The 27,622-nt window shown below is 47.7% G+C and overlaps 1 protein-coding gene across 1 annotated transcript in view; it reads right to left on the bottom strand.

The window, feature by feature from the left end:
* Nucleotides 1-27,622, bottom strand: part of STK24 (serine/threonine kinase 24) — a 587,809-nt gene that overhangs the window by 41,016 nt on the left and 519,171 nt on the right. The window contains exons 7-8 of the mRNA XM_078657516.1: nt 21,438-21,595; nt 5,519-5,630 (exon numbers count right to left, since the gene is read on the bottom strand). Of these exons, the coding sequence (XP_078513642.1) occupies nt 5,519-5,630; nt 21,438-21,595 (270 nt within the window). The remainder of the gene's footprint in view (nt 1-5,518; nt 5,631-21,437; nt 21,596-27,622) is intronic.

Raw genomic sequence — 27,622 nt, forward strand, 5'->3', positions numbered from 1 at the left:
GAGAGCAAGACCACGTGCTACAGATGTGGGAGGGCGACACACGCCGCCCAAGACAAAAGATGCCCGGCATTCCGCGCGAAATGCATGTTCTGTGGCCTGATAGGACATTACGAGAAAGTATGTCGCAGGAAAGGGAAGAGGCCGATGGTGAAATACATAGCACAATCCCAAACAGGAGAGCAAGAAGAGGAGGAGCCGGATGATGATGACCAAGTGCTACGTATTGAGGAGCAAGTGTTGGGAATCGTAAGCAAGCGCTCCGATAAACCACGTGCGGACATGCTAATAGGAGGAATAAAGATCAGGATAGCGATTGACTCAGGATCCTCATACACCATAGTTCAAAGATCGGTGTGGGAAGAAGAATTCAAGCCTACCCTGGGCCCCAAATTGGAACCTAAGGCCAATATTGTACACGAGCAACCCGATCCCCATGGTGGGTTACCGGAACTTGAAGTTTGAATTCAGAGGACGGTCAGCAGTATGCAAACTGTATGTGGCAGAGAAAGGCCCCTCAGTGTTAGGATGGAGAGATCAAGGGGACCTTGGAATTAAACTGGACCTGGGTGGCAGAGAGCAAGTGCTGCTGACAGATAGTGAAAGTTGGCCGGATCTGGAGAAAGTGAAAAGGGATTTCCCCAAAGTGTTTAGTGGAACGGTTGGCAAACTGGAGAAATTCATGCACAAGATTCTACTCAAAGAAAACTCCCTTCCTGTGTCTCACAAAGTCCGAAATATACCCATAGCGGCAAAGGAGGCGGTGCAACAAGAATTGCGCAGGCTAGAAGAGCAAGGAATAATTGAGCCCATAGACAGCTCAGAATGGCTTGCGCCGCTGGTGGTGGCCAGAAAACCCAATGGCAAGGTGCGTTTGTGCGTGGACCTTCGCGAGCTAAACAAATGCCTGATTGTAGAGAAATTCCCGTTACCCAGGATTGAGGAAATGCTGGCCAAAACGAGAGGCGTGAGATGGTTCTCCACTATCGACCTCGCATCTGCCTACCATCAAATAGACTTACACCCATCAAGCAGGAAACTCACGTCCTTCATTACACCCTTCGGATGTTACCAGTTCCGCAGGATGCCCTTCGGGCTGGTGTCTGCCGCAGCGGTGTTCCAAAAGCTAATGCACCGCCTATTCAAGGACGTTGAGGGCATCCAATACTTCCAGGATGACATTTTAGTGATGGGGATGGACCGAGATGACCACAACAGGAAGTTGAATAAGGTGCTGAGCGTACTGCAAGGGAAAGGTCTAACAGCCGAATGGGACAAGTGTAGGCTGGGCATGACATATGTTACCTACCTGGGACATGAAATAGGAGGACAGGGGATCACCCCTAAAAGAGAGAATGTGAAGGCAATCTGCGAAGCCAGAGCACCGATCAGTAAAGAAGAAGTGAGGTCTTTTCTCGGTATGGCCGAATATTATAGCAAATTCGTCCAGCACTTTGCCACGAAGACTCACAAGTTAAGACAACTCATAAGGGACAAGACCGTGTTCCAATGGGATGATGAAGCACAAAAAGAATTTGAGGAATTGAAGACGAACATAAGCCAGGCGGTGCCATTGCACGGATATGATCAATTAGGACAGGCCATTCTGACCACAGATGCAAGTGAAAAAGAGGCGCTCAGGAAATTTTATGAGGTGCGGGAGGAACTGTCGATAAGCGACTCCGGAATCTTTTTGTATCGCAGTGACAAGGTGGTACCACCCGCGAAACTGATCTCGCGCCTGCTGAGCCAGCTACATGAAGGTCACGTCGGCATCGTGAAAACCAAACTGCGGGTGAAACAAATGTACCGGGAGTGGATACTCAAGTGGAGAGGCATGTGAGAGACTGTGATCAATGCCAAGGAGCGGACAAGATATTGAAACCCCTGAGACCAGCGTTGGGAAGTTTCGACCAACCGCGCAACACCTGGGAAGATGTCTTAGTTGATATCCTGGGGCCGGTGTTGGATAACCAAGGAGTGGCAAAATACCTGTATGTTTTAGTGGACAAGTACTCCAAGTGGCCAGAAGTTCATGTGGAAGAAGATATGGACTCGGACACAGTAATAAAATTTCTCACCTCGGTGTTTCTAAGAGAAGGGATCCCGAGATCGATCCTAAGTGACAATGGCCCGCAATTCACATCTGACAAATGGCACAGGTATACTGAGAGGAATGGTATAAAAACAAAACACACGTCGGTGTACCATCCAGCATGCAACGGACAAGTGGAAAGATTTAACCGTGTCCTTATGGGATCCATTCAATCCGCTATAATGAAAGGCAAGGACTGGGAGGTAGAAATCCAGAGTATGTTGTGGGCGTACCGCATCACCCCCACCTCGACTGGGTTCAGCCCCTTCCAGATTTTGAGAGGCAGGCACCCCTTCACGAAGGACAATGTAATTTGGAGAGAAAAGACTGTCACCAGCAAATGGTTGGCTGCCGTAGTCCAGCACAATCTAGAGAAGGCCCAGAAAGTCTACACCGAACACTACAACAGGAGGAGAAATGTGAAAGACTCTACTATTGAGAGCGACTCAGTGACGGAAAAGTATGGTCCCAAGATCGCTTGGCGAAGATAAATAAAATTGTACAGTGGCCCGTAGAGGAAGGAAGGGATCAACGAGACCAGAGACAGAGTAGTGGAGTAGAAAGGATTACTACAGGAGGTGACTGCCAAAGGGAAGAAGGAATGCACGTAGAGGGAGACGATCTAGAGGAACTGAGTGCGGAGGAAGCTCCAACAGGAAGGGCCACCACACCAATGAGAAATGGACCCAACCAACAGAGAGAGGGAGTGGTGAGCCCTGCACATGAGAACATCCGAGAAGCCTCCACACCGGTAAGGCGTACACGTGCTGGAACAATGGTAGTCAGGCCGGCACACCTGAGAGACTTTGAACTACAAGATTATTAAACCCTTGAACTGTGAGTTAATGTGTGTGTGTATAAAAAGGGAAGATATGTAGTGTTGCGTTCTAGTTCCGAGAGCTGCGTGTGACACAGCACGTCGGAACGAGAGCGTGAATGGAGTGCGCATGCGCGAGTGCGTTTGGCGCGAGCGAGAGCAGACCGGAGCGCGATTGTGGCAAGACGCCCGGCGCTCTTCCTGAGCTACACTTGTGAAATAGAATAAACGCCTTGACACCAACGCTCGGTGTATGTGTCCTCATTAAGGGTGGAAACCAGAACTTTACAAATCCTGCTAGTTAAGGTTCATTATTGTTTGTCCATCTATTTGGGGTTGCCAAAGGAAGGCAGTTACAAACTACGAAAAGCTGCAAAGCAGAGAGGGGCGCTGTTATTTTACACACTGGAAAACATGATCATGTCTCAGCAAGGAGGATGGAACTTCGTTTGTTGACAATTGAAAACCAAATGCACCGTGTTACCCTGTGTTTCGCTTGGCAAGCAATGGACAACAAAGTGCTCCAAAAACTTACTGACCCTTTTGTGGATTATGAATTGACCAAACTTCTCTATTCCAGAAAAGTTCCTCAAATAATTTGGAGGAAAAATGCTGAAAGTTTATGGAGCCAGGATGTGGAATGCCTCACTCAAAGTCCATTGTAAAGCAATGGGCTAATTTAAAAGAAGAATCTTAAGGAGCAATGTGTTGGGACCATGCCGCTAGAGCATCATGGACCTGGTGTACATATAACCTGTTTTACTCATTTTTATGGGTGAAGTTTTTTCGGATATTTATTAAGCGAATCATTTATGTTTTCATTTGCCTTGTCCTGCCTTGAAAATGAGTTCTCCTAGCAGTTCTGTGTACTTTATAAATGCACTAAGCTAAACTACATCACCCCATTTAACTTTTGTACTTTCACGACCTAGAAATCACAGGCTCTGCTCTTTAATGGTTCCCATCCCACCTCTCGTTCTCTATGATCTGGGAATCCAAGCTATCACCGTCGACCTCTCTACCATTTGTTGTCCCCAATTTACAGTCAGAAGCCATTTCATTTCTTCATTTGCCATTTCCATTTAGATAGCATCTGCTCTTTTGGCTTCTCCTACTACCTCTGTGTGGCTGGGACACAAGTCATCTTCTTTCCAACTAGTTCTCCCATCTACAATCGCATCTCCCTGATTGGCTCATAGCTGTAACTATATGGGAACTCTTTCATACATGGGAACTATTTCAAATCTGAGAACCTGCTTTCCTTTTTCATCTACGTAACATGGGTATTTGTAAAGCGCACGTTCACCCGTAGGTATCTTGGCGCTGAATAACAGATGTTTATTGTTACCCAATTCAATTGTACTCATTTTATCGACCTCGGATGGATGAAAGGCCCACCGGGATTTAAACCTGTGACCATGATGTTGAGCACAGGCCACTGCAGTGGACGCATTAATCCACTGAGCCACCAAACCTTGCACCTAGTTCTATCTACTTCCCCCCGGACATCTTGACTTTCTTCTCCTAATCTAGAAATTCTGGCGTGCTCTTCAGCCCGTCGATCAGCGATCAATCATTCATTATTACGACTACTATATGGTGTCAAGCACTGAGCATACCACATTTATGCCTAATTCTCCCATTCCACAATGCTTAAAAGATTAGTCAAGTCACTTAGATTTATTCATTGGATTATCGCAACAATCTGCTTTCGGGTCTCTCCCATTATTCCTTCTTCCCATTGCACAATGTTCTCAACTTTCCTACCAAAACCTAATTCAACTTTGGTATACACACACTCGCTACATCCTTTGGATGGAAAGCTGATTGACTCAGTAAAAAAAAAAACTGCGCATTCCACAAACTATTGACAGAGTGCCATGTTCAAAGTGGTCCACAATACCTCATCCAACTTTCTGGCTGACATTTTGACTCACTATACCTCCATCAATAATCTACAATCACTCAACCAGAATCTCTGGGTCACATCCTAACCACCTTGTGCAATGTCCAGGAGCCAAATTCTCCACTCTCTAGTCCCTCTTCAATGCACCTCATTGCCTCCTGATGTTCCAGCCTGACCATCACTGTAAGAGTTTCAACCATCATGTCATGCCATCTGATGAGATCACAAAGAAAAGTGCACATGATGCTGTTCAATATATCTGGGCAGTACAGGCACACAGGACCTGGCATGAATGATATTCTTTGGGTTCTTCGCACATATCTATCCCAACACACCCTATCCTCCACAGAGACCCCTACCCACCTCCCACCTGAATCTGGTAGGCTAAACATAATACAGGCAAACTGCACAATAGGCATTCAGATGGCAGAGGCAGAGAGGTGTGGAGCAGCAGCGGAGAGGTGTGGCACAACGGCCAGATCGGAAGACTTCGGAGCCTGGGGTTCGATCGCTTGCGGCACCTCAGCTCAGCATCATGCGACTCTGGACAGTAGCTCACTTAATCTCCCCGACGGCCTCCAGCGCCTTGAGACCCTCAGGGGTGATTAGTTTGCGCTTTACAAATACCGGATTTGATTTATTTACATATGGAAGTTCTGCTTCATTTGTATGTACACAACAGTCTCACAATGTGCCACCTTACCTCTAGCTCCTGCAGCTGAACTGCTCCATTTTCAAGATGTTCTGGATTTTCCCGAACTGTGAAGAACCAGTCATCAGGTTCGGTTCCCCCAGAAGCCTGTTCATCTGGTTCCCTAGAAGGAATAACAAAATATTCAGCTTCCACCTATGTTTAACCACAATATGGTAACTTAACCCCTCCCATGCTCATGGCGAGCTGAGCTCGTCATGAGCCACGGCGCTCCAGTGCTCATGACGAGCTCAGCTTGTCATGGCCCGTGGAACGCTCAGGTGCGGGGAGAATTCCCCTGCTGTGCTGAACGTTCCACGGGAGCCAATGCACCTGTGACGAGCTCAGCTCGTCATGAGCACAGGAGCGCCGTACCTCATGACGAGCTGAGCTCGTCATGAGCTTGCGGTGCTGTACGTGCCCCCCTCCCCCCCAGCACAGCGGGGGAATAACCCCTGCAGCGAAGGGGTTAAAGAATGATCAGTCTGATCAATCTCATATAGTTTGATGTTTCCACTAGGCTGTAAAAATGTTATTTCACTCCACTTCCATGTCTAGCAATGTGGCCGAGGCGCCCTGAAATGGCAACATTATTTGAAGGCTGGCTTGCCTGGTTTTCAGTAATTTACCAACAGGGTAATTATTTTTTTGTCTAAATCTGGTATAAAACTTTGGAAAAAGCATTTTTTACCTTAAAACATAAACTTGTATCAGCAAATTCAAGAATTAATAACGTCATAAGTATTATACTTCTGTCTAAACTACCCTAAACGTTTATTTAAGCAAAGAGTTGAATTATTGGTGTGTAACAAAATATTACAGAGGATTTTACACTACATTTATTCAAGCATCAACTCCCTGACCTTTCAGAATCTCAAAAGAAACAAATTGGTGGAACCCTAGAGGTCGCTAGGGTATTACACGAATGACTGGACAGCTGTACTAGTGAGTACTAAGAGAGCCTATATCGAATGGTTTATTTAAACAGGCATTAGTAAATGCATTAGGTTTGCCTATATTAATCTGTTTTTTTGTTGCAAGTTGTAGCTTGCTGAGTAGTTGTACAATATAAGTTACAGAAAGTCTGTTAAAGTGGTATGACTTGTTTATGTACAAAAAGGCAATATATTGTGCTATTACAAGTGGTATAGTGCGAGTAATAGCAACATTTTGAAAAATGAAAGAGGGAAATAATAGAATTCACTGATGTAATAGCAATATTATGTGTTTAGAGGAGTTCTGACAACTCTTTGGTCCGGTGCCATTGCACAAATAAAATCATGATCCTAGTGCCTGAAAGATAACTGCACTTGTGACTACCTGTTTTGTTGTAAAAAATAGCAATCATCAGTGGGGTGCATGGAGCTTTTGGTCCCGGTGCCACGGCACCTGCTGTACTATTGAAATCATGACCATAATGCTTGCTTGCTAGATAACTACACTTGTGACTGCCTGTTTAGTTGTAAAGTATAGCAACATTAGGTGTTTAGAGGAGTTCCGACAACCTTAGGAGCTGGTACCACTGACCTGCTGTATCATTCAAATCATTACCCGAGTGCCTGAAATATAACTGCACTTGTGACTACCTGTTTAGTAGTAAAATATAGCAATATTTGGTGTTTAGTGGAATAATAAAAAGTTTTGTCCCCGGTGCCACTGCATCTGCTGCACCATATAAGTCAAGCCCGTTCCAACTGCAAGGTAATTGTGATTGCCTGCTTAGTAGTAAAATATTGCATTATTTGGTGTTTAGAGGACTTCTGACAACATTTGGGCTCGGTGCTACTGCACCTGCTGCACCATGTAATTCATGAGCCTGTTGTCTGCAAGGTAACTGCACTTGTGGCTGCACTTTAGTAGTAAAATATAGCATAGCTCTTGTATCTTACATTTATTTTGAATGCACAATGTTTATTACAACATTTATAATTTGATCATAATCAAGAAATAGATTAAATTGAAATAAATCAATCCGATAATGCCTACAAAGTGCAAAGAAAGGTACTGAGGCATGAATAGGACATGCCACAAACGTTTGAAGGCTAAAGCATCTGCTATACACAACAAAGTAATAAAAAGCAGGCATCCCAGCATACTGTTAGAAGCTGTCTGCCTTCTCCGTAGGAAGAGATCTTGACAGTGAATGGGGCTTAAACAGTGTGAACAGCTTTAGTAGAAGTATCGTAAATGCGTGCAGCCAGGGTAAGTTAACAAAAAAATAGTTCCCCACAAAAGCGAATGAACACAGTAATTCGGCATTGGGAACTGATAAGAGCTCCCTTTTTAGGGCTCGGTTATAACGCGCTGAAAGCGCGTTCTCGCTGAGAACTATTGTCGGCGTCTCAGCAGTCTGAGACGCCGAAGGGAGACAAGACCTGGCCGCGCGCAGCGTTTTTCCATAGGATAACGTTGTGCGCGCGGCCAGGTCTTGTCTCCACGGCATTCCAGGGCTGACCGGATCGCGTCGCACGCCTCTCTGGAATGCAGGGGGAGTCTGCAGAGAGGCGCGCGGCGGTGATAAACAGGCAGGCACTGCTAGATTTCCCTAGACCGCGCTTGCTCAAGGTCGTGCAACGCAAAAAACATTCTCCGATACATTTCGTGTTGTTGCTCTGTCTATGGTCGTTATACCCCACTCCCGTTCACACTTTCTTTGTCTCTCTCCCCATCGTCTTTATATTTCTCTCCTTCATCTTTATCTATCCTTCCTTCTCTGTCTTTCTGACTTCGTCTCTCTCCCCCTCTTCCTCGCTTTTTAGATTTGCAAATCGTGGCTGCTGCTAGCCACGAGAATGGGATATAGCCGGGCGGGGAGGCAATTAGGGGGTAGGACATAACTGGGCCATACGAGTCTCCGTTTGGAGCGAGGGGGCAATGCAACAGGGAGTAGATGTAAGTCATTCCTTCTATTCTAACCCGATGAATTTCCTCTTCGAAGTGAAGAAGTTAAAGCTTGGGAAATGCGGTGGTGGGGAGGCGGGAGCTGTGGACAGGCTAGGGGTTGTGAGGTCGGACTGAGCGAGGCCTCCAGGTAGATGGCTCGAATGCGCTATGATTATTTCCACTGCCGCTCTGAGGTGTTTTAAACCTTGTATCCAGCCCAGCGTTCTCGAGGATGGCTCCGATTCCTAATTCGGCCAAAGATATAAATACTATGCCAGCCGAATATGTCCCCTTGAAAGCATTATTTAATGTCCCACGATCTGTCCTCACCCTTTCATATCCGGCGTGAGGAACTTGCACACACGCTATTACCCTAGAATAACGAACTTCTGCGCCTGCCACCACCCTGGTCCCTCCGCTGCGATCACCTGACATTCTAGGCATTATTTTTTACCCTCCGTCACTGATGGTGTGTCAGCGAGTTTTAACCTAATACCCGTTCACTGTTCCTTTTTATGGCCATGCCCTTCTGAATGTTACAAGGAGTTGTCCTTGCTATTCAACAATATTCGAGTTTTTGGCTACATCGTGCTATCATCTCGCAACACATCACATCCTCTCAAACTAATAACTGTGACCTCTCTTTTCAAAATCTTCTCCAACTTGGTAATCTCTGCCCACTTTAATTATAACAAGTATGCAGCTCGAGGACAAACCCTTGTGTTCTTAAGAGAGATGACCTTCAGGTTAGTTTCAGCACAAGCAGAGGGACACAGTCTTTGCTGATTTCCCCTGTGAGATGACCATTTTATGTTGACAGATGCTGATGGTGTCTGCGGTGATAAACAGGCAGGCACTGCGTGAGTGCGTGTAACTCTTTTGCAGCTCCTCGGCAGTCAGCACAGATGATCGAGGAGCATGTAACATACACAAGAAAGTGATAACTGGAGGTGAACATGTACACTAATGCTTCAGCGTAAGCACCACTGCCATGCACACACAGACACCACCACTCCCATGCACACACGGACACCACCACTCCCATGCACACACGGACACCACCACTCCCATGCACACACGGACACCACCACTGCCATACACACACACGGACACCACCACTGCCGTGCACACACGGACACCACCACTGCCGTGCACACACGGACACCATCACTGCCATACACACACGGGTACCACCACTGGCATACACAAACGGATACCACCACTGCCATGTACACACAGACACCACCACTGCCGTACGCACACGGACACCACCACTGCCGTGCACACACAGACACCACCACTGCCATGCACACACGGACACCACCACTGCCATACACACACGGACACCACCACTGCCATGCACACACGGACACCACCACTCCCATGCACAGACACGGACACCACCCGTGCTTAATTTGTAAAAAAAAAGTGCCAGGGCTTTCATTTGTAAAAAATTAAGTGAAAGGGCACTCGTCAGGAGGCTACCGAAGTTAGCCATACACATTATGCGACTTTGAGCTATTGGCATTGTAAATGACAATGACTTTTATTTATGTTTTGGTTTTTAAAACATAAATAAAAGACCTTGTCATTTACAATGTCAAGACCTTAAACTCGCGTTCATGTACAATGCTAATAGCTCTAACTTTTGCAATGGCGAGACCGTTGCATTGTAAATGCTTGTTAGATATAGTAAACACAAGAGATTTGACAAGCACCACAAGATTGCGCCGTGCAGGTGAAACCTAAAAATAGATAATCCATCCTGTGATGTAAACTGTAGAAGTCTGAGTTTGCAATTATAACGGTAAGCCTTTTTTAGCTGACCTTTTGAAAAACATATCTTTAATGAAAGATCGGAAGTGACTTTGGTGGTGAAGATACAAAACTGATTATCTCTGACCCAGACAGATGTTAATATGAAAATAGAGTGAATATTGGTGTGTTTTTTCTGCACCAATCTGAGTGGCAGACATGAAGACACACAGCACCACTACAAAACAGAAGTTTTTTTTATGTTTGCTTCTGAGTTGCTGACATACTTTTTTGCGGCTCTTTGTTTACTCTTGACCTGCTGGCAACACCCCAGCCTCCGTTTAAAACCAACAAATTGAAAAAGCCAATAAGTCAAACTTGTATTTCAATCACAAGCCACGCCTCATGTATGGGGAAGCATCACCACCTTCGATTAGGGAACAGCAGCCAGGACCTTGTACTTGCACAGGGTACTTGAGGGCTGCAGAATCAGGGACAGCTACACCCTTTGGAACCTCACATTGGGGTCCAATTCAATTCAGCATCACCTGCTGTGTGTCACTCATTCTGACACAGAGTCCCACCTAAATTGTATACTTACACCGAACTCTGCAGGCACTAAAGCACCCCGCCCTATCCCTTCCTCCCAGGCCGCGCAAAGCTGTGAACGGGCAAGGCGTAGCACAGCGCTCTGGCACGTGATCATTTTGACCTTCGAGTTGTCCCTTCTGCCAAACAAATAACTTCCAGTGACCACTTAAATTCCTCTTGCAGAGCATAGACCCTGCAAAGCAGTGCTTCATTTGAGCCAGTGGTTTCCGGTGCTCGGCACAGGCACTTAATTGCCAACATTGGCGCTTGTGACAGTCTGCCACAAGGTGGCGCTGTTTGGCTAATTTAGATATGACCACAACAACAGTCAATTATTAATTCAAAAACATAAAAAGATTACTATTACCTGTGCCCAATCCATTCTTACAGCCTTGGGGGCCTGTAATAGTCTGAACTGTCACACGTGTAGGAGTGTGATGGTTAGTAGTTGTGCTGCTACTATCATTGGCAGTGCTGGCAGGGGCAATGTGTGTTGTGTGTTGCAAGCTGCAGTGGCTTCCTGATGATAGCCCTGGTACTTATATTTTTCACAAATGAAGCACTGCTGCAAAGCCTCCCTTGAGCAGGCCTGGGATGGTTCAACCACTGGCTTCTATGGTCACAAGCGGCCTGGCATCCATTGTGTCTGCCAGGAGCCTCTGCATTCACAATCTTCAGAATTACCTGATTCCATCCAGACAGACTGAAATTGATTTCTGACTTGCCTAATAAGTGTCAGCTTCCAGCCCGGCCACACCTCTTTCAGCTTCCTCCACCAATCATTGAAGGTGCTGTGAAAACAGACCTCTGATGTAAACAGGCTGGAAGGTGGAGTAATCCACTCTTCCAATCCCTGATTGTTTGTCACAAAGGACTATGTGAAGGGAGTACCGCGACCCTCACTAAATGAGTGTTGTCACTGGAACACCGATGCATAAAAGATCACTTGCAATATCATTCCAAATTATTAATGTTTTGAGCTTTTAGTTTCATAGGCCTGTATTCCCTTCTTTCCCAGAAGGTAGAAAGTAAGGAGGGACAGACAATGGAAAAATAGCACTGTCAATAAAAGATCACAAAATGTAAGCCCAACATAACTGAAACAAATCAATAAGACAGTGAGAGCTTACAGGAATGAAATCCTTTGATTGGTGGATTGAGAGAGGTTTCTAAGATGGCCACGAGAGTGACGACACCTGGCCTTCCCAAGGCAGGTGTTGTAAACAGTTTGATGGCAAGTTGGGAATGAGGATGCAGCAGAGAGAAACAAGTTTGTCTTGTTGAGCTGCCTTCCACTTGATTGTCTAGGCTACCGACCCTCTGTCTGATTGGGTGGGGCTCCCAGAGAAGGGCATGACTAAAGTTAGTGACTACTTTTATAATGTATACATCCGCAATATACCCTAGCCCACTGGTTTTCAAATGTTTAACTTCAGTGACCCCACCCCAGTGGAAACAAAAATCATTAGCTTCTCCTCAGAATTTTCCGCAATTATTCTAATCAATTGGCAATGTTTAAATATGTCTAGACTTGTTTAAACACTGCAGTTACGGTTTTAAAAATTCATGATTGCCAAACATACTATTCTGGGCAGGCAGGCCTTGCTAACGCGTACACATATGTATAGTGTGATTATTAGAAGCGGAGAGGGTGTTTTTTAAGAATATTTGGAGCACCTTTCCTTTTGACACATTCTCCCAGCTAGGATATAAATGACAAGTGATGTTCCTGATGGGACATTAGAGAGCGGCTCACAGCCACTCATTTCAGCTTAAAACAAAGCACTGTTATCAGCATAATGCTTCTTTTGGCCAGTTTGTTGTGGTGGGTGGTGTGTGTTCTTTAAAGTGTGGCGCTTTGTGTGGTGCATAAGGTCTGACAGATAACTAAAACTTTCAGCAGTTAGGCCTAAAAATGTAGTGTTTCCAATACAGCTTCTTTCCTTCTCTCACCTTCGGCTTCTTCTGTATCATAGAGTTATGAAAAGTACAGGATGCAAGACATACAAATGTGCCTTCCACATGATTGCTTCAAGGTTATCCTGGCGTGACTGTCTAACCAATAGTTTTTTTTACGGAATTGAGCATCCATAATTACTGCTCCATCCATTATGTGGTTCAACAATCAATAATTGCTCAATAAAAAACATCTCATTATAAGTAATTACTACATGAAGGTCAGAAAAAGACTAACAAACATATGAATCGCACAATATAATTTACAGAATAAATGCTATTTTTATTTTTATTATTACTACCATAATTGAAGTGGTTTATGTTAGGCTACCCTCTGGGTGAACATAAAGGCTGTGCACAAGGGGAAATAGGCCCTGAGTATCATGCCAATAACTGCTCAACTGGTACCCATTTGCATCATAGCAGCAGCAGGCCAGGTACTGCACGGACCCTGGGATTGAAACTGGTGTCCCCAGTGCTTTAAATGGGCAGGTGCTGTTATGTACTGAGTACCTGAACATCTTTAATTTCAGCAGAATGTCTTCTGAACTTCTCACCAAAATTTCAACACTTAACAGGAGAGTACCAGCAGTTTTCAGTAGCACTTATCAGTAGCAAACTTCAACGTAATGAGTACCTGTTGGTTGATATTTCCATTTCAAGACCTGGGAGCCCCCTTGCGGGAGAAACTGCTTTCCACCTGCAGCATAGTACTAGAATATCAGGCCAGGTGGTGGGCAAAATAAACAAGCTCAAGAATATGATGGATGGGGCGCTGAAAATGTTCAGACACTCCCCCTGTCACAGATCTGGGTTGAATCCATCATCGTTCTTTAGCTCACTTCACCGCCTCAGTTCAGACCCAGCTATATGCAAATCAGTCTTGACCCTGTGCCTCATGGGAATAGTCCAGCCCGAACTGCCAAGCCAGGTCTTCCCTGGACCGGAAACAAGCACCCTGGAACTGGATTAGGGGTTGACCCCTCTTCATCCAGGCTTGCTTGAATCCAGTGGCAAAGTGAGCAAGGGACGCACTTCTGGGCATACCCTGACAACCTAGGGCAAACAAAGCAAACACAAGGAGATGATGGCTGGAGTGCTGAAACTTTTCAGACACTCGTCCTCAGGTACTGGGCAGCCACAGAGGAAGGCTTTGTTGCTCAGCCCCAGCACAGTATCAGAGCTGAATCCGGAGAGGCTTTACTTTTTGAACCCCAACAGAATACAACAAGTTAGCAGCAGCAGGTCAGGGAATGCACAAATCCCGGGTCTGGCACTATCGCCCCCTACTACACTTGTGCCACCCCTCCCCTGCCAGTACAGTATGAGAGCAGCAGCACCAGGCCAGGTATTCCACAGCAGGGGCGGCTCCTCCGCTATGGTGGAGGAGCGTCGCCACACTGCTTTTAAGCAGTGAGAAACATAAAATGACAATAACTTAGAGTTATTGTCATTTTATGTTTTGTGCCCTGCTGCTTTGCGGCAGGCGGGTGGACGGGGCTGCTCTGCTCTCCGAGCAGGGCAGGAAAGGAGTGATTTGCCCTCTTGGGCCGCCCAAATCAGTTATGCGCACTTCCCTGTTCTCCGAGCAGGCTACATCACAGCCTGCATGGAGAACATGTCCCCCCCTCCAGGCCCTGGCAGACCAATCACAATGTTGCATTGCAGTTTTGTGATTGGATTAGGGGAGGGAGCCTGGCTGCCTGCTTCCTGTTCCTGTCGGAGGCAGGAGAGGAGGAGCACAGAAGACACGGAACCTGGCCTAGAGGTAAGTATTTTTATTTTTGTATTTCTGATCCCCAGCAAAACACTTGCACCACCCAACCCCCCCACACCCGCCCCAGTCCCTGCAGAAGGCGAGGTATAGTACAGCGCCTGCCACTGGTGTCCACCTGCAGCACAGTAACAGAACAGCAACCGGCAAGGGAGTGACCACTCTCCTGGAGAAAAGTATCAGAGCAGCATACAAGGTATTGTGTATCAGCAGGCGCTGGCACTCCCCTGCAGCACAGTACCAGATCGGCACCAGACCAGAACCAGGCCAAGCCTGTCCAGTCACTGGGACAGACACTGCTGCCCACCAGCAGCACAGCATCAAAGTATCAGCAGGCCAGGTACTGCAGAGGCTCCGGGGGAGTGGTGCTACCTGGCACAGGCTCCGGGTACTGGTGCTGCGGCGGATATATGTTGATACCACGCATTCTTTTAGCATGCATACCATTACCACGCAATTTTTACAACGCAGGACCCTTTACCACGAATACCTTTACAACGCAATACACTACAACGCAGGTACTATTACAACGCATACCATTACAACGTAAGTATAGGTAAGTATATAATATTTTAAAATAATGTAATTATTAATATTTTTTTAATTAATAATTTATTCTTTTAATATTAAATATTTTAATTAATTATATTAATTTTTATTAATTAATTTGTAAATATATATGTTAAAAATACCCCTGTACCCCAAAACCCAAACCCAACCCTGAAACCTAAAAATACCCCTGTACCCCAAAACCCAAACCCAACCCTGAAACCTAAAAATACCCCTGTACCCCAAAACCCAAACCCATCCCTGAAACCTCAAAATAACCCTGTACCCCAAAACCCAAACCCAACCCTGAAACCTAAAAATACCCCTGTACCCCAAAACCCAAACCCAACCCTGAAACCTAAAAATACCCCTGTACCCCAAAACCCAAACCCATCCCTGAAACCTAAAAATACCCCTGTACCCCAAAACCCAAACCCAACCCTGAAACCTAAAAATACCCCTGTACCCCAAAACCCAAACCCATCCCTGAAACCTAAAAATACCCCTGTACCCCAAAACCTGAAACCTAAAAATACCCCTGTACCCCAAAACCCAAACCCATCCCTGAAACCTAAAAATACCCCTGTACCCCAAAACCCAAACCCATCCCTGAAACCTAAAAATACCCCTGTACCCCAAAACCCAACCCTGAAACCTAAAAATACCCCTGTACCCCAAAACCCAAACCCATCCCTGAAACCTAAAAATACCCCTGTACCCCAAAACCTGAAACCTAAAAATACCCCTGTACCCCAAAACCCAAACCCATCCCTGAAACCTAAAAATACCCCTGTACCCCAAAACCCAAACCCATCCCTGAAACCTAAAAATACCCCAAAACCCCAAAACCCAAACCAACCCTGAAACCTAAAAATACCCTTGTACCCCAAAACCCAAACCCATCCCTGAAACCTAAAAATACCCCTGTACCCCAAAACCCAAACCCAATACCCCTAATAAATGTTTAAAAAAAAAGATAAACTTACCTATACTTACGTTGTAACGGTATGCGTTGTAATAGTATCTGCGTTGTAGTGTAATGCGTTGTAAAGGTATTCGTGGTAAAGGGTCCTGCGTGGTAATAGTTTCGTTGTAAAAGTATTTCGTGCTAAAAGTTGCGTGGTAACAGTTACATACCGCTGCGGCACCTAGAATCAGCAGGACAATAACAGGGGAGAGGATGTGGTCTAACGGCTAGAGTGGTTGACATCGAATCTGGGGAACTGGGTTCGAGTCTCAGCAGGGACGCTCAACATTCTGTGATTCTGGGTAAATCACTTAATCTCCCGGTGCCTAACAAAAAAATGCATGTGTCCCTCTGTAACATAACCGGGGCTCGTGTAAAGTGGGTCTAATTCGCGCTATATAAAACAAAAAAAATAAATAAATACCGCACAATCCCTGGGACGGGTATTTATGTTATGTTATGTTATGTTAAAGTGCATTTTTATAGCGCACGGCTACTCTAAAAGAGTGTCCCGGCGCTTTCCACAGGCAACTTACAGTATCAATCAACATAACAGATAAAACAAAACCCGAAACGAGAAAAAGCCACCTAAACAGAATGATTAACAAGCATTGAAAATGCAATAGGTCTCGCAATAGAAGAGTTTGACATTTTTCGTTTTGCATATAGATGAGTGGCGTTGCGTGGATGAGTGGTGTTGCGTGGATGAGTGGCGTTGCGTGGGTGAGTGGCGTTGCGTGGGTGAGCGGCGTTGCGTGGGTGAGCGGCGTTGCGTGGCTGAGCGGCGTTGCGTGGCTGAGCGGCGTTGCGTGGCTGAGCGGCGTTGCGTGGCTGAGCGGCGTTGCGTGGCTGAGCGGCGTTGCGTGGGTGAGTGGCGTTGCGTGGGTGAGTGGCGTTGCGTGGGTGAGTGGCGTTGCGTGGGTGAGTGGCGTTGCGTGGGTGAGTGGCGTTGCGTGTGTGTGTGGCGTTGCGTGTGTGTGTGGCGTTGCGTGTGTGTGTGGCGTTGCGTGTGTGTGTGGCGTTGCGTGTGTGTGTGGCGTTGCGTGGGTGAGTGGCGTTGCGTGGGTGAGTGGCGTTGCGTGGGTGAGTGGCGTTGCGTGGGTGAGTGGCGTTGCGTGGGTGAGTGGCGTTGCGTGTGTGAGTGGCGTTGCGTGTGTGAGTGGCGTTGCGTGTGTGAGTGGCGTTGCGTGTGTGAGTGGCGTTGCGTGTGTGTGTGGCGTTGCGTGTGTGTGTGGCGTTGCGTGTGTGTGTGGCGTTGCGTGTGTGTGTGGCGTTGCGTGGGTGAGTGGCGTTGCGTGGGTGAGTGGCGTTGCGTGGGTGAGTGGCGTTGCGTGGGTGAGTGGCGTTGCGTGGGTGAGTGGCGTTGCGTGGGTGAGTGGCGTTGCGTGGTTGAGTGGCGTTGTGTGTGTGAGTGGCGTTGCATGTGTGAGTGGCGTTGCATGTGTGAGTGGCGTTGCATGTGTGAGTGGCGTTGCGTGTGTGAGTGGCGTTGCGTGTGTGAGTGGCGTTGCGTGTGTGTGTGGCGTTGCGTGTGTGTGTGGCGTTGCGTGTGTGAGTGGCGTTGCGTGTGTGAGTGGCGTTGCGTGTGTGAGTGGCGTTGCGTGTGTGAGTGGCGTTGCGTGTGTGAGTGGCGTTGCGTGGCTGAGTGGCGTTGCGTGGCTGAGTGGCGTTGCGTGGGTGAGTGGCGTTGCGTGGTTGAGTGGCGTTGCGTGTGTGAGTGGCGTTGCGTGGTTGAGTGGCGTTGCATGTGTGAGTGGCGTTGCATGTGTGAGTGGCGTTGCATGTGTGAGTGGCGTTGCATGTGTGAGTGGCGTTGCATGTGTGAGTGGCGTTGCGCGTGTGTGTGGCGTTGCGCGTGTGTGTGGCGTTGCGTGTGTGTGTGGCGTTGCGTGTGTGAGTGGCGTTGCGTGTGTGAGTGGCGTTGCGTGTGTGAGTGGCGTTGCGTGTGTGAGTGGCGTTGCGTGTGTGAGTGGCGTTGCGTGTGTGTGTGGCGTTGCGTGTGTGTGTGGCGTTGCGTGTGTGTGTGGCGTTGCGTGTGTGAGTGGCGTTGCGTGGGTGAGTGGCGTTGCGTGGGTGAGTGGCGTTGCGTGGGTGAGTGGCGTTGCGTGGGTGAGTGGCGTTGCGTGGGTGAGTGGCGTTGCGTGGGTGAGTGGCGTTGCGTGGTGAGTGGCGTTGCGTGGGTGAGTGGCGTTGCGTGGTTGAGTGGCGTTGCGTGTGTGAGTGGCGTTGCATGTGTGAGTGGCGTTGCATGTGTGAGTGGCGTTGCATGTGTGAGTGGCGTTGCATGTGTGAGTGGCGTTGCGTGTGTGAGTGGCGTTGCGTGTGTGTGTGGCGTTGCGTGTGTGTGTGGCGTTGCGTGTGTGTGTGGCGTTGCGTGTGTGAGTGGCGTTGCGTGTGTGAGTGGCGTTGCGTGTGTGAGTGGCGTTGCGTGGCTGAGTGGCGTTGCGTGGCTGAGTGGCGTTGCGTGGCTGAGTGGCGTTGCGTGGCTGAGTGGCGTTGCGTGGCTGAGTGGCGTTGCGTGGGTGAGTGGCGTTGCGTGGTTGAGTGGCGTTGCGTGTGTGAGTGGCGTTGCATGTGTGAGTGGCGTTGCATGTGTGAGTGGCGTTGCATGTGTGAGTGGCGTTGCATGTGTGAGTGGCGGTGCATGTGTGTGTGGCGTTGCATGTGTGTGTGGCGTTGCGTGTGTGTGTGGCGTTGCGTGTGTGGCGTTGCGTGTGTGAGTGGCGTTGCGTGTGTGAGTGGCGTTGCGTGTGTGAGTGGCGTTGCGTGTGTGAGTGGTGTTGCGTGGGTGAGTGGCGTTGCGTGTGTGAGTGGCGTTGCGTGGGTGAGTGGCGTTGCGTGGGTGAGTGGCGTTGCATGGGTGAGTGAATGGTTAGCTGTTGCTTATGCGACGTATAGCACTTAATACTAAAGTAGGCAGACCTTCTTAGCCTTTGTGAGAATAATAGCAAAATAAAAATAAAAACCAGATCAAGTCAAGGACGCAAACGGCACCATGCTATTGTTTATTTACTCAGATGATTTGCATAAAAATGTAACTTGTGAGCACGTTTCTCTAACTCTCCAATAATCCCATTACAACACTTTGTACAAATGAGATTGGGACTCATCCTTCCGAAGTCGAGAAAAATGTGCAACGCTGTGTTGAAGTTAATTTTTTTAATTAACAAAATGCAAATAATGTGGAGAGATTTCAAGTGATTCAGGAATGGGCGCCCTTGTAAAGAGAAAGTACGGCCGGCCTGGGCAGTGATAGGGGAGGAGGGAGGAGAAATGCGAGTCACGGCAGCAGCAGCCTTTGATGTGCCTGCCGGCCGGCCGTGAATAATTAGGGGGTGAGAAATGCGCTCGGAGGGCTGCCTTTGATGTGGTAATGCGAGGCAGGCAGGCAGGCGGCTGGTGGCATTGTGCACGCGCTTTTTAGGGCTTGCGCAAGCGCAATGACCTAAAAAGCACATGCACTTGAAGGAATCGCCAGTGGAATCGCCAGTGGATAAACACTGGATAAGCCCCTATAGAGCTTCGCCAGCTATGCGCTGAAGCGCATCAGCAGGCGAGCCCTAAAAAGCCAAGTCTTCAAATTCTTCCTGAATTGAAGCAGGTTGGGAGTGCTGCGGAGTGCCAACGGAAGCGCATTCCACAGCTGGGGAGCCTTAAGGCTGAAAGAGCGCCCCCCAATCCGGGCTTTCCGCACGCGTGGGACCATCGCAGTGAACAGGGATTCAGAGCGCAGCGAGCGAGCTGGGCGATAGAAGGCCAATCTTTTCTTCAGGTATCCTGCGCCAGAGCCAAACAAAGCCTTGTGCACCAGCGTCAGAGATTTAAAAACAATCCGCTTCCGGATTGGAAGCCAATGAAGCGTCTGCAACAACTCCGAGGCCCGCGCTCGTCTATGCAGACCAAAGATTGCCCGGGCTGCCGAGTTCTGCGCCACCTGCAGGCGCTGAACCAAATAGTCCGGGAGGCCTAGGAAAAGGGCGTTAGCGTAATCTAGCCTGGATCCGATAAGCGCCTGCACCGTGATCCGTCTGTGCTCCGCAGACAATAAGGGTAGAAACTTGCGGAGCATTCTGAGGATGCCGAAACAGGTGCCGGACAGGCTAAGGACGTGCGCTTTCAGAGAAAGTTTATTATCGAGCTTAACACCCAAGTTCTTGGCGACCACGGACGATTGAGCCGGAGGGCACATGGCGGCCGGCCACCACTGTCGCCACTCGGGATCGAAGGCACAGCCGAAGAACAGAACCTCCGACTTGCTGGAGTTGGCCTTCAGACAGTTTTGCTGAAACCAGCTGAAGACCCTGTCCAGGCAGTCCCGGATTCTCTCCCCGTCAAATGTCTGATCTTTTTGACACGTGAAGAGGAGTTGTGTGTCATCGGCGTAAGACACGATCTGGGCTCCATAAGCCTCAACCGCAGCCGCCAGAGGGGACATAAAGATGTTAAATAATGTCGGGCTCAACACCGAGCCCTGTGGAACCCCAACACCCAATGGCGGCATCTCGGCGGAGCTCTGGGAAACCCAGACCGTCTGGCGGCGACCCTCCAGGAAGGATGTAAACCATCTGAGCACCGTCCCCCTTAGGCCGATGTCATAAAGCCTGGCAAGCAGCGCCTTATGGGGAACGGTGTCGAAAGCCGCCGACAGGTCCAACATGACTAGCATGGCCTTGCCACCCCCATCCAAGGTCTCCCTGATGATCTCAGAGACCTCCACCAACGCTGTTTCCGTACTGAAATTCGGACGGAAACCGGATTGGGATGGATGGAGCAGATTGTTAACCTCAAGGAAGTTCGACAAGACGCCATGCACATGTTTCTCGGTGATCTTAGCCAGAGCCGGGAGAAGTGAAATTGGCCTATAATTGGCCAAAGCCTCGGCATCAAGACCAGGCTTTTTCAGGAGGGGGATCACCATCGCCCTTTTCCAGGCGCGTGGGACACTCCCCGCCCTCAAGGAGGCATTGAGGATCGGGGACCGGTATTTATGCTGAATATGTAGCCTAGCATAAGGACTGCTTTATGCCCCAACAGCAAAACGTAGTGGGAACACAAACGTAACCATCCTTGAAATTCCCTGAACTTGATGGGACTGCTTATCCAGGGAATGAAAAAGCATTTAAAACAGGCGACTAGGCTTAGTTTTCAATGAATGAGCAGATTTGGAAGCGTTTCTCGCTCTTTCCGGCAACCTTGGGGAGTTTCTCTGAAGCAAGCTGCAATAAACAGTTTTTTTGGCACAACTTTCTGCAGCCACGCCACGGAAAGAGCTTTCTGTATTTAGATGCTTATTATTGTTTAAAAGTATGAGCGTGTTGTTTAGTCATCAATCTACAAGGCCAAATCAAGGGTTGCATTCCTCTCACAATATCCAATCAGCGTCCTAATCAAGGTAATACAAATCAGCTGCGACGCCATCTTTACTGCGCAGTTAATCACTGCGTCGCGCCTCTTACGTGTCAGACTCCTCCGAGCTCTGGTCGTCGTGGCTCTGCTCGGGGCTTTGCTCCGTCTTCCACCGCTTGTACCTGTCAATAAGCTCAGTCAAGTAGGACGTTTTTTTCGCATTTCGCACTATAAACCTGTGTTTGAGCAGCTCCTTCGCTGTGGGCCTCTACAAAAGAAAAGAAACATTAGACACGATTGCATGCGTGGCAACAGACGTTCTGTGATCAAAACCAGGCAGCATTTTGCAGATTTCAAAATAGTATTTGGCACCAAGATGACATCACAGGAAATGGCATCATTTGGGACGTGGCCCAAATCAAATGAGGGTAAAAGGTCATGTGGCCTCTGACCCAGGTCACTTTATGACGTAAGATGAGTGAATTGGGAATATTGTGGCCATCCTTTTCCTCACAATACATCATGTCCAATGCAGTCACTACCATAGATTGGCTCCCTCATGTGTAGGGCAGTACCCTCCCCGTCATGCCTCAGCACAGCACTGTACAAAGTATGGCGGTGCAGGAGTGCGACCACCCTGCCGCCCCACCACCAAACCCATGTACACCCCGCTGACCAGATTATGACTTTTTAAGTCACTGACGGGTGGATGTTTGGCGTCCCCACAGTGGTGCCTATGAAATAGGCGCCGCAATGGGAACGTCAAAGGTAGTACGTGCACGACATAGACTGGTGCAGTCCATGCCATGCAGGTACTGGGGTGCATGCACACAGGGGCACAACATATGCCCCCCTGCATGCACCTCATGTCCCTGAGGCAAAAGAGAGCCTTGTAGGGCCCCCTTTGTTCCCTCTCTGCCATGGTATTCATGGAGTAGGAACCACCATGAAAACCGTGGCAGAGAGGAAACTCGTAATACGTTTGGCAGGACCGCGGCGGTCCCGCCAAGCATACTGAAGCCTCAAGATCGCTGCACCACCGCCAAGATCCCTGGCGCTTGCGGCGGTGCAAAGGCAGTCCAACCGCCCTAGTTGTAATAGGGTGGTTGGAAGACCGCCACTGCCGCACGCCCATGCAAGTCTAGCAGTCCGACGGCCAAACTCGTAATCAGGCCCAAAGTATCTTGCCATGCATTATTTCCTCAAGCAATCGTTTACCAAAATGTAAACCACATGTGCCATCTTTGGGTCCAGTACAGCGCCTCCTGTAGGCTCTATTTGTGCTGAAATGATTATTAAAGTTGATTTTAGACCACCCTATTGAGCTGGGTGATCTCCTCCTAGGGGTACTGGTGAAATGATTGGGGGCGTGGGTGTTTCAACATGATTTAGAGACCACTTCATAGACGGTAGAGTGGCTCAGATACCAATAAAAGCTTAAACAAAAAGTACCAATTTGTACATTTTAAAGTACATTGAGCTAAGAAACCACTATAAACTGACAATACTTAAAGATCGTTGACCTAGTGGGTGAAAGGAGAGGCTGTCAGCTTTTGCCTGAAAAATCTACAGCCTGCCATGTGTCGTTCTGAAGGCTCCGTGGATGAGTGCACCCACTGCGGGGGCCTTTGTTCTACCATGAGGTTACATGCTTTACTCCCTCAATGTAATTCAGCATTTCATCATTCTGAGGTCAATACAATCGCAACATGGAGTGGGAAAACAATAATGATGCTGTCATAGCCAAGGGTATGCTTCTGTGTGAATGTGGTGTGCCTTACAGACTTTCCACAAATCTCAGTAGTCAAACCAACGCAGAGCGTGCCCAAAAAACAGTACAAAAAGAGCAATGGAGCGAATCACTTCTGGGTATGCCACAAACAGGCCTGTGCCGTATGCTACGACACGTTGCACTGCAAGAGAAAACCTTACTGCACTCCAATAGGTAGAACTCAACCAGCATTTGCAATGCAATAGGACTCGCATTTACGCGAGACCTACTGCTTTACAAATGGTAGTGATCACTGACAATGGGGGGGGGGTGGGAAAGAACACACAGCATGAGTGTGAAGGCACAGTAGGCATGACGACACGGGAGGGACGGCAGGGGTGGGGGTTATTTGAAGGCACGGACAGCGGGAGGGGGAGAAGGCACGGACAACGAGAGGGAGGGGGGGGGAGTAAAGAAGGCACCAAAGCATGTTGTGCCTGCAGTAGGACAGCCGCCATTGTCAATAAAGTAAATAGTGCTCACCCACTAGATAAAGCATGCCGTGTTAGGTGCGAATTAAAAGGTCCAGTCCTTATGGGCGGCAACAAATCGAGACAGGGCGGTACCAAGGCGGGACGAACAAGCCTCATAATGAATCGGAAGCCAGCGTTTATCAAGGACATTGACACCAGCCAATTACAAATATGGGGGGGAGAGTGGGCAAGGCTTCCACAGCACTTCCACAACATACCCTACTACAGCATGCCTCGCAGAGCGAGCAGCTCATGCGCGCTGCAACACTAGGCTCGACCTAATAACTGAGACATGCAGCAATCGACTCTATATTGAGCCACAAAAGGAGCTGGGCACCACAGAACAAAACAAAGATGTGCATTATTCCATAGGATGTCATGCTCTGCATTACCGCACTCCTGAAACGTAGAGTTGTGCATCCTACCCCCAGGGCTTAATCAGCACTTGAAATTGGTCATCAAATGCACGTTAATTTTTGACATCTGATTATTTTTCAACAATGCACAACTCCTATCCCGGCGGTATTCATACTATAATTACCTAGGCCTAGCCACAATTATTTTACCCTTGGGGATAGTTAGGGAACAATGATAAATGGAAGTAGTGCCCCTCACTAGACAACATTTAACAGAAAGAACCCCGGAGACCCATTGTCAACTGCAGGAATTTCAGACACTACACAAAAAAATCTATACATCAAAAAACAAAAGAGCTCGTGCAGAACCCCTCATATAACATATGTTGCTGGCGAAGGGTGTCCCTGTGAAGAACCATGCCAACTAGAGTGGGTGAGGAGTACATGCCCGGTTAATTAAAAAAAAGGTCACTTACTAGGTTTAAACCCTCTTAAAAATCAATACCATAGCACAAAAAAATAGAAAAAAGGAAATATTCCAGGCATTGGTACCTTTTGTACATTTGTGTTGTTAATCAGAAGAGCCTGTTTGTCCCCACTCCCTATTAAAGAAGAGCTGGAGCTTGATGCCCATCGTGTTTTAAGCAAGGGCTCTTCCAAAGCCAAGGACTGACACCTGGACCAGTGATCACAGATGGTAAGCTACCACCTCTACCTCCAACCATAGAGGGCTATGATCAGAGTTACTCCACCCCATGAACTGGCCCTGTGCTCTGAACAATAAATGCTGTGAAGCCTAGCATGTAGACGGTGGATGCCAGAATAGCAGTAAGGTGTAGCAGAAGGGTTGTGTACTCGCCTGCAGCCAATAAGCCTCAGTTGGTTATCAATTCTCTCAAACCTTAAGATGTCTGCATCACTGTAGGACGGGCGGGCAGAGTGGGGTAGGATTGGTCCACAGTGGCGGTTCCTCCGCTAAGGAGGAGGAGCATAGCCCCACGGCTCTGCAAGCAATGTTAAAAGGAAAACGGGAATAACTAACGTTATTATCGTTTTTGTTTTTCTTTTTGCTCGGGTGTGGGCGGGTGGGCCAGTGCAGGGGGCGAGTGTAAACCACACTTTAAAGTGTGCATGCCGGTTTGACCAGCCCACGAGGGCTGGTCAAACTGTCATGCGCACTTTGCATCTTCCCCACCAATCTGCATTACAGAGCCTGGTGAGGACCAGGCAAAGCCTCCAAGCCCCTGTCTGAGCGCCAAGCCACAGTGCTCAGACCATTCACAATGCTGCTTAAGGCAGCGTTGTGATTGCACAGGGGTTTCTGGGAGCTTCCTGTTGTGGTGCGGTGGAGATGGAGCAGAGTCGGCAGCACCCGGTGGCATTCAGGTAAGTGAGTTTATTTCTTTTCATTCACCCCTCCATTCCCCCTACCCTGTGCCCCACCACCCATGCTCAGTAGCAGCCGCTACTGCTGGTCCACACTCACATCAGACACACAGTTGCAGTCAGCCCCCCAATATCATAGGTAGCTGTGCTAACTTACCCAAATGTGTTGGTAATAAGTCAAGGAATCCCCAACTGCATTTGCAGGAAGTCAATCTTGCCAGCACAGATACTTGCCAGCAGTAAATCTACGCTTTCCAACTTACCTCCAAATCGGACATAGTAGCATCATGATCTATTCATGTTTTTTGTGTAATAGAAGGTGCTTGTGGCATCACTGAAATCAGCGCACCCCTACCATATGCAGAATACCCTGTATAATACTGGATCCATCGCTCCTTCAGCAATCTGCTGTACACTTCATACTTCTCCTGAAGTAGCACTATTTGGGCACCTCATCCACCTGAGATAGGAGTAAGCTTTACATCTTTTGGAAGCGTTATTCATGCTTCAAATGTGATTAAGGAAGTCATTTGTAAAAGTCCTACAAGTCCAAACAAACTGTTTGGGCCTGCAGGACTTCTTATGCCACCCTCTTAAGTAACACTTAAAATATGTTCCAGGCCTGCCATTGCACCCTGAGTGCAGTGTCACACTGTCATGCCTACTTGGCATTTAAACCCCCTTGCCAAGCATTAAACTCCCATTTTATTACATTTAAGTAAGGCTCCCGGTTTTATATTTTTACTGATTTCTACAGATAAAGACAGACATAAAAACATGTATTTTTCTGGCTGCATTTTTTTTAAAATGCGAATAATAACAGAAAATAGGTTTGTTTTTGAGTGATTCTAAATGCTGTCAGTCATAATTGCAAGGCCTATAATAGACGAGTGGATTGACAGGTAATGGGGTAAAAACAGAAAGCAATTTTAGTAATGAGGCTTAAGCAGCAGGAGATGTGCACATTGTTGATAATCAAATGTGCATGTTTTCATGTAAGTGCGTTGATTTATCGTCTGTGGGTGTTCATATCATTAAAACCTGTTGGGTTAAAAATGAGTGCACATTTATCAAATGTACTAGTTTCAGTTTGATTCTTTCACAAAACCCAAAAGAAATGTGGATAGATACAGATACAATTAGAAAAAAATAATCTGGATAAATACAGACGGAAATGTCAAAAAAATAAATACCACAAAGCCAGGAGCCCTACATATAAGTCACCCCCAAGGTAGGCTTTAGGTGACCCATAGGTTGGTTGCTGTATGATTCAAAGGTTAGACATGTACTTCTAAGTTTTACATATCTTATTAATGAAAAACTCCCAAATTAGTTTTTTACTACTATCGGGCCTACCTCGCCCATAAGTTAACATTGCAGATTCCTTATTATATTTACCAAGCTGTAATTCCTAATTGAGATGAGGTACATATGTTATGTTTAGTACCTAAGGAATTGTAATGATGAACCCTCTTTAATGGTAATGTCAGATTTTTCATTACAATTTTGGAAATACCACTTTTAGAAAGTTGACATTTTTCTGCCCTTAGCCCTTTGTGCCTGCAGCCTGTCTTGGGTCACATGACTGGCTGTAGCTGACAGTTTGACTTTGTGAAGTCCTCCTAGACAGTCACAGAAAAGAGTGATTAGGTGTGCCTCAATCAGCCATCAACTGTCAGGATGGGGGGTGAAGCTGAGCACAGCCACACTTACACCTAAATAGCTTGTACTCTGCCTTCACACTAATGACTTAATAACACTGTATTGACACTGCAGCCAGCTTGGAGCCAAGGCAGGGAAGTCGGGAAAGTCCATGCACTTCAAAGAGCATTTCCTTAGGTTTCGCACCTTCCAGAATAAGGGAACCAGAAGATAACAGTAGGACATTCAGATCCACTCTTCAGTTTACTATTGGACCTGCGGAAGGACTTTGAGGACTGCCTACTGCTTTGACCTGCTGTGCATTCTGCCAGACTGCTGCTGTACCTGGAAAGATGGCTTTGCTGCCAGGAACCTGCCTTGAACCCTCAGAGGCCAGCCTTTCTGTTGAGCCCCGCATCTACACCTAGGACTACCAGAAGTGACTCCAAGGGCTACTTCACTGGCCTCCTGTTCAGAGACGCATGCACATAACAGGCTCCCACCATCTTTAACCTGCACCTGAACCCAGCCTGAATCCTGAACCCCCAAGAGGTCTTCATCCACTCCTGGACCCTTGGTTGTGGTGCTAAATATGGCCAGATGGCCAGTTTCCACCACTGAGGACTTACACTAAATTTGGCCCAAAAAAAAGACTGGGACCAACCTGC

This window comes from Lissotriton helveticus, chromosome 8 (assembly GCF_964261635.1).
Source record: "Lissotriton helveticus chromosome 8, aLisHel1.1, whole genome shotgun sequence".
Taxonomy (NCBI): Eukaryota; Metazoa; Chordata; class Amphibia; order Caudata; family Salamandridae; genus Lissotriton; species Lissotriton helveticus.